At 41.3% G+C, this 11,690-nt stretch overlaps 1 protein-coding gene across 2 annotated transcripts in view; it reads left to right on the top strand.

Annotated features, from left to right (window-relative positions):
* Positions 1-3,518: 3,518 nt before the first annotated feature.
* Positions 3,519-11,690, top strand: part of LOC148023211 (putative galactose-1-phosphate uridyltransferase) — a 34,971-nt gene continuing 26,799 nt past the window's right edge. Inside the window, exon 1 of one of the 2 annotated variants that reach the window (XM_087696208.1) lies at positions 3,519-4,186. In XM_087696208.1, coding sequence (XP_087552334.1) covers positions 3,725-4,186 — 462 coding nt within the window. In that variant the 5' untranslated portion in view covers positions 3,519-3,724. The remainder of the gene's footprint in view (positions 4,187-11,690) is intronic. The other variant, XM_087696207.1, reaches the window with a different exon arrangement.

Genomic DNA, 11,690 nt, shown 5'->3' with positions numbered 1-11,690 from the left:
AGGTCGCTGATATCTTTTGAATATCTACATAAATCTTTAATCTAAAGATTCACATGTTTTTGGGTCTAGAATTGGCCATTTTGCACTATTTAGATCTAGGAGTGGAAGAGGCGTGAGAGATCTGTATCGTATCATGCTTGATGGTGCATTGTAAAATTTTATCATAAAAGAAAACACCTTCCTCAGCCAACAACCTATTTGAGGTCACTTTGTATAATTGCTCACCAATAGAGCCATAAAATGCATCAAAGATTCCAACCATGCTTTCAATAGGTTACCAATATATCGAGCTTTTATGGATATAATTCTACAAACATAGGCAAACTTCAGCAATTTCCTTAAATATAAAGCCCATTTTTGAAGCCTATTGAAATATTTTAGTAAACTTACAATTTGGTCCATGGCATGGCATGCCAATGGACCAGTTCTATAACCATAGTTCTAAGTACATATATGCATGTTATATAAACACCTCCTTTAAAAAAAAAAAATTGGTCTTTCGAGCTTGAAATCCTTAACTTGCCCCTTGTAAGTATTAATGAATTAATTTATGCATCTTCTTCTCTTTTTTGTTTGTAGCATAATCTAAGAACCAACAAAGATGGTAGTAGAAATTCACCTATTATTGTCAAGGTCAAAATTGTTATATGTATGTGATTACTTTGATAGAAGACAAATGATGTCAAGGATATGAAGCTTCCATTGAAATAGAAGATGAAGCTAAAGAAGACATTGAGTGAAAAAAGAGAATCGCAAATTTTATTCAAAAATGAAGGGAGCACACGCACTTTGTTAAAATGTTTGAGATTTTTGAAAAAAAGAGAGGAATGCTACAATGGAGGGAATACATTTGGGTGCATTATTCAAGAATTTCAAGAAAAAGACTAGGAGACTACAAGAGTATGCATGACTGACAAGAAATATCTCCATATAGTGTCTTTAATTGTGCCAATACCTCTTATATTTTGTGTCTCCATGAATTTGTGCTCCAAACACTTCAAAATAATTTATTTTAAAAATATTGAAATATAAGATAAAAGACTTCAAAATTGGAAAACCCTAATTTTATTATAATAGTAACTCTCACCCCATTGGTTGAGAGGCTTTCTCTCTTTAAAACTAAAAGGCCCGAACTTGAGTCCAAATCTCTAATGAAATGGTCGCATGAGGATGGTGAGTCACAGGACCATCTAGCCAAGGTTGGAAGAAATGGAGACTATATGGAGTTAAACTACTTTGCTATCACAAATGATGCCATCAACATGGAAGACATCAAGAAGGAGGCCTAGGGAGAACTTAAGGCACTCTCATAGATATGGAAATGTTACATCCAAGATCTATAGAAGTTCTTTCATAGCCCAATCACATTCTCCCTACAATAAATTAAACCAAGGTATGTCGACTTTAGCATAATTGTTCTCTTCTTCTTTTTTATAGGATGCATACCGTGATTTTGGTCGATGGTTTCTTGTGACCTACTCAGCCAAAGCTACATTGCAATAGTATCACTTCATTGGTAAAGGGTTTTTCTTTGCTTTGGTGGGCTTCGAGTGATAGTGGATCCTAGGATCTTCAGTGGGATACAAAGGAAACTATGTTTACATCTTGCCATGGACACTTCGATTTTCTTCCACAAAAACTTGGCACATTAGTGTCCTGTTTGGGTTTGATTCCCTAGCTTTCTTGATTGTATGGATGGTGAAGTTCTAGCATTAGTAGAGGCACTAGGCCATGTTTTGTATATTTATTCTCCTTCTCATGGTGTACTGCATGCTGAGAAGCGTGCTTGTGTTTTATGGGATTGCTATAAGAGCATATTGAGTTTTTGGAGCTCTTTGAACCTATATGATTGAGATTCACCATCAAGGTCAAGTTATCTTTCTTTCCACACTCTTTACCTTTGCCATGCAACATGCCACTTTGCTAACGATTATCCCCAAAAAACCACAAAAATGGAGCAACCTAAACCAACATAGACGTAGCCATAGGTGAACAAAGTATGAGAGGACCTAATCAAGAAGCAAGAGATAGAAAAGACGAGGCTAGCTCCAAAGCAAGATAAGGTAGAAAAACAAGTGCTTTCCAAATAAAAAGAGGATGAGCTCAAACCTACAATAAGTGATTCCCCAACTTCTCTTGACTTTTGTGATGTACTTGGTGGAGTAACATGTGGCCTCAATTTGCCACTCCAAGGTCTATTAACAAAACCATGACTAGGAGACTCTTGTGGTCTACTCAATGTTGGTGACGGTTGACCTATTTTTTGCACAGCCACACTCTCATACTCATCAACCCAATTGCATTCGGATGCCTTTTGTGTCTGCAACCCAGCAAACACATGAAACCTTACATATTCTGTGTCGTAGGGAGGGATGCCATGTCATAGGGAGTTGCATGGAGCAGGTTTTTTTTTTTGGGGGGGGGGAGGGAGATGTACCCTATTGTAGGAAAGTTGCAAGGGGTGGGGTTTCTTGGGAGGGGGAGAGAGGGATATGCCATGTTGTAGGGGAGTTGGGTGGAGTGGGTTTTTTTTGGAAGAAGAGGGGAGTTATAATCTCATACCCTGTAGGGAAGGAAACCTGTACGCGTCCAATGTGGTTTAGCATCGGAGAGCTAGAGAAGAATGACAACTTCTTAGCAATTCAAGCATCTTGGAAAACTATCTTTCTTAGGGACCATTGGAAGGCGTGGCGATGTTGGATAGGAAAAGTATGAAGGAATATTCCCTCCAACAAGCTTAACACCATACTTTGGAAGGTGTGCAATAAGAAACTTAGCACTAATAACCCAAATAGGAAAATTTCCTAAGGTGTCTCCTTGTTGGTTTCCTATGTGCCTTAAGGCTAAGGAGACAATACCTCATGCATCGTGGCATTGTGTGACAACACAAACAATTTGGCGAAGGATGAATCAATGGGTCCAACCAACTGCAAAAAAATAGAAAACAACCTTGTCTAGGGGTAGAGATAAGGTTGATGATGAAACTCTAAAGCTTTGGAATCAATAGGGCTTAGTCATCAAAGCCATTTGGCATAACAAAAATAGAGTAGCTATGGATAAGAACGTTAGGTTCAAGATTGAGCCTCTTTTTGTTTGTGTAGTTAGGGATGTACTTGGTTTGCTAAGGAAGATTAGAAAGAAGGGTCATGTCTTCAAGGTATAGTACCACCTTCTCAAGAAGGCTAAAGTGTAATCTTGTGTTGGGCACCTATGTTTTGGGTTTTCATGTGGCAGCCACCGTAAGGATGCATTGTAAACATTTCTAATAGCAATATTAAACATTTTTCACATTTTGAAAAGAGCGCAAATTCCGGTGCATAAAGTGTCTTTTAGTACAATTATCACAACAACAAAATATGATGCCTACATGTAGAGTATGTGTGGAGAATGAACTCTCTTGGTGCGTGAAGGGTGGCTTATTAGAGCAGGAAGCTGGTTGCATTTTGTAATACCGCGCTTTTTGGTGGGGCTACGGGAGAACTGCCTCTAGTGGTGCGTAGCATGAAGTGCCTGCGATTACACTGATTGGGGCTTTCATGGCTTACATGCAAAGGTGCAAAAACAATCGAGTTAATGTGTGCTCTTCGTCTTCCGGGGGGGCTCGTGATGCTCGTCATATAAGGAGAAGGAGGAGCAGGAGCAGGAAGAGTGGGGAGCAGGGTATTGTTGGTCCTGTGCAGGGAAAGAACAAGACAAGACGCTTGGCCTGAATTGAATCTCTACAATGTCTGAGTTTCGGAAGGATCCCATTTCTGGCAGATGGGTAATCCTGTCTTCTGTCAGAAGCAAGCGCCCATCTGACTTCAAGGACCCATCCCAGCCCCCCACCCGGCCTCAGGGAGCCGGCCCCTGCGCCTTCTGCAAGCACCATGAGCACGAGACCGGCGCCGAGCTTTTCGCCTTCCGCGCTGGCACCACCGTGAGCGCCCCCGATTGGCGTGTGCGCGTCGTGAAGAACATCTACCCCGCGGTCTTTCCAGAAGCAGAGCTCGGGACTGTCTCCGCCCATGGCGGCTCTGTCACGCGCAGCTTGCCTGGTTTTGGGTCTCATGAGGTGGTTATCGAAACGCCTGATCACGACACCAAACTCACTGATCTTCCATTTGACCATGTTAAAGAAGTTCTAATGGCCTTCCGCCACCGAATACGCTGCCTTCGCGACGACGGTCGATTCAAGTATGTGCAGGTGTGCCACTCAGTCCCTTCTCTAATGCGGCTCTGTTGTACGTATTGTATTTGTGGAGCCATAGAAGAGCTGCAGTGACCAGGGAAGCTCACAGCTGTATAAGCAAGGAGCTTTTGAACACTGATAGTCTCGTTCTCTCTTGGAGGGTCTAGACCCAATATCCCTTTTTCTTCATTTACTTCTATACTTTTTCACTGTAATGTCTTCTCCTTATGTGCTAAATCTTTGTGTTGTTCTCTGCTTTTCTAAGATATTCTTTGAAACCATAGTCTCATTGTCATATCTTTATATGTATCCGAATGTTTGTTTGTATGTGTATGTATATTCATGTGTGCATGTCTGCATAGAATCTTTGTTGAACCGTTGCCTATTTCAGGGCGGAGGAGGACATATTTTATTGGCATATTTCATTGATGATGTGGTTGTTATGTGCTGGCCTTCGTGGCTTCTTTTGGCCATGTATGGTTTTGGAATAATGCACTATCTGGGATCAGCCATTGTAAACCAATGGGCAATAAGCCGTAGATGATATGATTCCCAGGCAGCCATAGCCTCTCTTGATAAAGGCCTTTTCTTGAGGAAAAGCTGCATCTCGTGCCTTTCCTTTTGCAGCATTTTACACCACATATAGGCATTTTCCAACCCTTTCTTGCATTTTATTTGTTTTTCACAACAATAATCAAATTAAATATTGCAATTTCACTATTTAGCCTTTAATCCTTTAATTCTTTAAATTTAGGTGTTCCAATCCAAAACATTGGCCCATGCCCAAATTAAATAGATTAAGTGAAACTTTTATTAAGGTTCATTCCAATTAAATTAATTAATATGTGTACATAAACTTACACATTAATTGATTTCATTTTTTCTCATAGTAGAAGCTTGATTACTAATGTGTTTACTCAACCCCAGCACGATGCTCACAAATAGCTAAGGTTTAACGTGAAACAATTTGTGAAAATTAAAAAAAAAAAATTTACAAATGAAGCTATATAATATGTTAAACTTTTACAAAATTCTTAGTTAGAAAAGTGGCAAATATAATTTTATTCAAATAGCCCTCCAAAGTTTTGAGTTAAACGTCTTTGTATATGCTACCAAATGTTTTTCGTGAACACTAGTGCAACATAACTCGTGCACTGTCATGGACTTGCTAAAGAGTGCTCCAAAGATAAATCTTAAAAAATATAAAGTACGATGGAAGATAACAATGAACACAAGCATACGAGAGAATATGAGACAATTTTAAAAAATATTTTTCTCTTTTACCAAACTGATACAATTGATGGTTGAAGGCTTTGTCCACCCGTACGCTCCTATGAGCTTTGAGGGTGATTTAGATACATGCTAGATGGAGAACAGTGAGTGTAGAAGGTATGTAACAACTCTTTCAAAATGCTCAATAGCTATGCTGTATTTATATGTACAACCACCTCATAAAGAGGTCAATATGATAGGTGAGAGAAAGGTGGATCCATAAAGTGGATGGTAGGTACATTCATAAAGTGGGTGGCAGGCGGATCTATAAAGTGGATGGTAGGTGAGGAAAAGGTATGAACTCTTTCCCACTGAACCCAATGGTCAAGTCCACATGGGCCATCTCACAACTATTTGGTCTTCAAGGTTAGACCCCTTCCAATGTCTAAACTGAAAATCCTACCAATGCCCAGTGCCCATCATTGCTTCTCCTCATTTGGGAGACTTAGAACGTTTGGCACTTGGATCATAGGTAGGTGACTTGAAAGGTGGGCATTTGACTAACTTTCAACACCCTCCTCAATGTCCACTAGAAAGTGAACTGCTTGTTTGGTCCAACACCAAGTTGATGGAGGAGCTTGGCTAGTTGATCATTCCCAAAAGCCTTGGTAAATATGTCATCGCATTGTCCTTTTTTTATTATGTTCTTTCTCCACTTCTCCATCCTCAATGAGCTCCTGTCCATAGTGATACTAAATCTCTATATGCTTGGTGTGGGCCAAGCAGAAATACATGAGCCTCAAGTCAATCATTTTAAATGCAGAATCTAATATTTCCCTAGTTTTTTGAAGCATATGCTCATGGTCTCTCATGATGAGCAAGTTATCTATGTACAAAACAATGATTACATAAATTCCAACTTGTTAAAACACATACATGTTAGCATCAAAAGCAATCTAGTAAACTCGATGCTTTTGAAAAATCCATCTATCCTTTGATACCATGCCCTTGGGGCCTATTTTAACCCATACAATGCTTCTCTAAGTATGCAAACCTTATTTTTCTTGATGGGGTACCTTAAATCTTGGTGGCTGGGCGCCATATATCTCCTCCTTGAGGTATTCGTTGAAGACTATAGATTTTACATCCATTTGAAAGATTGACTAGATTCTTATGAATTGGCTAGTACCACACAAATAGTGGTCATCCTAGCTACAGGTGCAAATGTTTTCTGAAAATCAAAGCCTTCTATTTGCAAGTAGCCTTGAGCTACAAATTGAGCTTTGTACTTTTCTAGATTTGTTACTTGGACTTCCAAACCCATTTTGTATCAATTACTTTTCTATGTCCTAAATTTGATTTTTGATGACGTTATACTTTGATTGCATGGCAGATTTCCACTTTGGATTATCTTTACTTGCATTATCTCAGTCAACAAGGTCATATTGACAATGTGTTTAAAAGCCCTTCTTTGCTTCTCTATTCTCTTTGACCCTCAAAGTCCATTAGCAAGTGGGACCTCCTCTACTGTAGGAGTTGGATTCTTCCCATCAAAGAGCGGCTTTGCCCATTTGGGAAGTGGCTTCCCTTGTAGCACTAAAGTAGGCTGTTGTGGTTGAGGAACTTCATTGTTTGAGAGATCCTCCTTCTCCTTTAGAGAATCTTCAGCATTTGGTGTAGACCCAGGGTGACTTCTTTTGACGGTGATAAAACAGGGGGCCTTTTCATTCTCTACTGCATATGGTAGTGCGACAAACACCACATCATGGTTGGCACTTACTCGAGAAAGATACACTTCTTTCTCTTGGCTTCTAGCTTGGTCCTAAAAATGAACATAATACTCAAATCCAAATGTTCTGGAATGTGCACTAGAGGGATTTTTTTTTACCAAAGTAGGCCTCTTGAGGTGCTTTTTCCTTTAGCACCTTAGTGTAGCTCTGGTTGAGGATATATGGTGTTGTGTTGACTACATCCCAAAAAGAGGTTTGTAATCCTTTCCTCTTTAGCAAACACCATATTATCTCCATGATAGTATGGTTGCATCGCTCCATGACACCATTTTGTTAAGGTGTATAGGCTGCTGTGAGTTGGCACTTGATGCCATTCTTCTTCAAGTAATCAACAAACTCATTGGAAGTGAACTCTCCTCCTCTATCACTATGAAAGTTCTTCATCTTCTTGCTACTTTCATTCTTCACAAGCTTATGCCATTGTTTGTGTGAAGAGGATTGTGGACTCACTACTAGGGTTTGCACTGAGGAAACACAAAGTGCATAACCACGATAGAAGCACAAGGAGACAAACATAGACATAGAAAGCAAAACTCAAACCCTAAACACAAAACTCAAATCTCAAAACTCAAACACAGAAACTTTGAAGTGAATGAATGCTGTAAATGAATGTAAGAGTATACAATGTGCCCAAGGGTAGAGCAATGTCTATCAGAGACGGATCCCAAGTTTGTGACCACCAATTGGAGTGTAGGAAGAAGAGGATGCTGTAAATGCAAGTGTCAGCTAATGCCGAACACCTAAATGCAAGCAAAGGGAGTGTGGAAGAGGGCTAGTGATAGTCAAAGGCTGTAAATGCAGCCAATGAGGAGCCGCTTGATGAGGAGAGATTGTCACAAGCTGTGGAAGGCTGATGCAAAGCTGTGTATGCAGTCGCCAAGATGTGGCAGCTCCAAAAGCAAGCAAAAGAGGGCCATAAATTGTCACCAATGTTAATGGAGGAATGCTAGATGTAGAGGAAGATGTGGTAGTAGTCAATGGGGCTGGACAACCATGTGTGTGGGGGCTGATGGCTGAAATCTGCACTCAAGGGTGAAACACCTGCACAAAAAGGGATAGAGTTGAATGGGGGCAGCGTGTCTATTTATAGATAAAGATGGACCCTCCCAAATTAGGGTTTCACTGAACTCTCTTGAACGATGTTGCATTTTAGAGTTTTCATTAAATTAAGCTTGTTTTGGGGCTGTTTAAGTAGCTAATCAACATGGAATGCATTTCTTAGCTCTAACAACCAAATCCCCCCCCCCCTTCAAAAGGCCCAAAAGAGGGTGAGAAAAGAAGGCCAACCCATTTTGCCCAAGGCGTCCCAACCCAAAGCAGCTAGGGCATCGGACAAAGGGTGCACAGTGGCTACCTAGTGGCCTATCAAGACTACAGAGGTGATGGTTATCTTACCAAGGGAGTCCAAGTAGTCACCTGAGAGAGGACAAGGTATTGGACAAAGGGTACTCGTTGGTTGCCCAGTGGCCAAGCAAGCTCTACAAAGGCGGATGGAACTACAATGAACATTGATTTTTTGATTTTTTGTTTTTTGTTTTTGATTGTTTAAGTGAGAGATGGTTTGTGGTTGATTGAGTAATAAGAGAAAACAAGAGAATGAGAAGGGATGGTTAGGTCCAACCCATCACAAAATAGACAAGTGACCCATCGACTTAAGGAGGTCGATGATGAGGGAATGGTGATGAAGTAATGGTGGTGTGGTGCATAAATTGCCGATGGAAATAGCTTAGGATCCATCTAGTGGTGCTGAACACAGAGTATGCTACATACTGTGAAATGAGAATGCAGTAGGTATCACTTGGACAATGTCCCTTGTGGGAAAATTGTTTACTTGTCCAAGTGCCCTAGTACAAAGATGATGAAATCATGCAATGGAAAGGGTAAAAGTACAACAAGGGGGAAAGGCCTATGTCGAAAACAAGTGTTGAAACCTGTAGAATACCAAGAGAAGTAGAAATCCCTTCTCAACCTTGAATGTCGATGCCAAAAGAGGAAGAGAAGCCAAATGTCAGTGGTGCCAAGAACCATGATGAGAAGAGGCATCCCAATTGGAAGAGCTAGATAGAAGTTAGCGCCACGATAGCATCAAGAGGGATACTGTACCATCCGTCTCGAGAGGAGAAGCCTCTATGCTGGTAGAAGAGCAAAACTCCAAGTAGATGGAACCATGAAAGGAATTGCGTGTATCTCTTGTCTCCAACTCAGGAAGGACTAGACGAACCTGCATGTCAGCCTTGCATTGAAAACAAATTCTACAAAAGAGATCAAGATCTACAATCACAGAGGTCAGTAGTGAGATGCTCTTTAAAAAAAAAAACAAAACAAAAATGGAAAATTAATTGAACGAACAAGTGCAATAATGCAAATGTGCATGGGTGCATAAATGCAGCGGAAGACTAAAAAATGAAAGGGAAAAAGATAAAGACTCCTATGGGCCTACTCTATAGCCTAAAGTCCTAAGAGTCCGACAATGAGAAAAAACTACGAGGATGGCCACCATCGCATAGGCCCACTAGTAGGTAGTTGCCAGGGGAACACTTGACAAGGTGGCGAGGTAGCCCTAGATGGAGGCAAATGTGATGTGGATGCATAAAGTGCAATGGGATCAGTGCTAGTAGACCAATCAGTCAACCACTCAAGAGTAGAGAAGGATGGTTGTTGAGGCTATCTGTGTGGCACATGTCTAGCAACTGTGGGGCTTGAAGGAGAAGATGGGGTAGTAGCAGGAGGTGTAGCCCCACTAGATTGTGTAGTCATAGTAGTTTGTTGTGGTTTTCTAGGAGAAAGACCTTGGGCCTTGGCAAGACACTCCTCATTCACATGGCCTGACCTCTAGCAATGTGTACAAAACCTATTTTTCTTAGGAATTTGCTGCCAAAGGGATCATGTTTCTTTGTTTCCGTTGGAGGAAGTGGTGTCATCCTTGTTTTAGCTTGCCTTTGCATCTTACGAGTTCTTGTCATTGTTGGTTTTCCCTCCCGAAGAAGAGGCAACCAATCCTTACCCCTCTGAATGAATGTGTGTGGAGAACTTCTTGTGGACTTGATCATGCAACCTCGCATAACGAAATAACTAACACTCAAACTTGTAGAAGGTTGGCAATCTAGATAGGGAGATAATGTGCTGGATAAAATGGAAGTATTTATTGGGCAATTTGTTCAAGAAAAACGTGACTCGATCGTCATTTGACTTTGGAGAGCTAGTAGTGGCAAAGTCGACTAGTAGCTGTGGATATTTGGCCAACTTGACTTCAAATCATCCCCTTAATGGAAAACTTCTGAAGCTCAAAGTCAATGTTTATATGCCAAGTACGATCTCTAGCCACATAGTGGTCGGTGAGATGACTCCAACGTTCCAATGCGAGAGGGGAGTGTTGTAACTGAGAGTGAAACTCGGGGAGCAAACCTTGCATCAGCTCGACATTGGTTGCGCATTGCGAGCTCTCCATTGACGGATGTAATTAGGGTGGGCTAGGTGAGGGTTAGGCATAGGCTTGAGGTCCCAAAGACCTTGAGACTCAAGCACTTGCTGCATATAGTTCGACCAAGTGATGAAATTTGACCCGTTGAAACGAGTCGTGTTCGTGAAGGTATTCTTGACCGACCAAGTGGTGAAATTCGACCCATTGAAACGCGTCTTATTCGTGAAGGCACTCTTGACCAATGCAATAGGAGTGGTAGTGCTTAGGTAAGGCGGATAGTGTTGTGGAATGGAGTACACTTGGGAATGGGTACCAGAGTGCCCACCAGGCATATGAGAAGTGTGCATGGTGGATCCAAATGTTTGCATGGGATGACTAGACATGGGCATTGTCGCTGCGTGAGTACCCCATGGTGGAGGGATAGAGACATGTGGAGCAGAGGATGGAAAGCCCTGCTTAGGAGTGACCCATGGAAAGTGGGGTGACGCACCATAAGCAAAGGATGGAAATCCTTGCGTCTGAGAGGTCATGGCGTGCGTGTAGCTGGGGGTAGTGAGGCAGATGCCCACCACAGCTGTCCCAATGGGAAAAGATGTGCCTACATGAGGAAAGAGGGAATTGTGTTAGAGGGTGGCATTCCCTGTCATAGTTTTTATCAGATGCGTTTGATTGCCCAATCAAACGTGGAAAATGTATGAAAGCAGGAGTATGAAATCCTATTTCATACTTGACATACTTTTTGAGGGGAAAAACAGACTGGAAAAAGCAATAAACATCATGATTTTGCCAAAAAGGTTGTTGCCTGGCAAATAACATAAAAAAACACTTGACAATTTCACCTTGGAAGGTGTCACTTGCTGTTGTTTGTTTTCTCCTTGCCCCAAAACATGGAAAACCTGCTTGTGGACTGTGCAACAGGTTGATTCAACCTTCAGCCTCGATATTGACTGCCCCGGAGTTGAATGCTTTTTCTTACTGTTTTATCTCTCTCTCGCTCTCATCTTTTACATGTGCTGTTTTTGTCTGTCTGAAATTTCAGACTGCATTTCCCTCTCTCTCCCTCCCTCTTGCTCTCTCTTTCTTGCGTGTCTTGACT

The sequence above is a fragment of the Lygodium microphyllum genome, chromosome 16 (assembly GCF_053477565.2).
Source record: "Lygodium microphyllum isolate KBCC chromosome 16, Lygodium_microphyllum_v1.1.10, whole genome shotgun sequence".
Classification (NCBI taxonomy): domain Eukaryota; kingdom Viridiplantae; phylum Streptophyta; class Polypodiopsida; order Schizaeales; family Lygodiaceae; genus Lygodium; species Lygodium microphyllum.
This window is presented reverse-complemented; position numbering and strand designations above follow the sequence as displayed.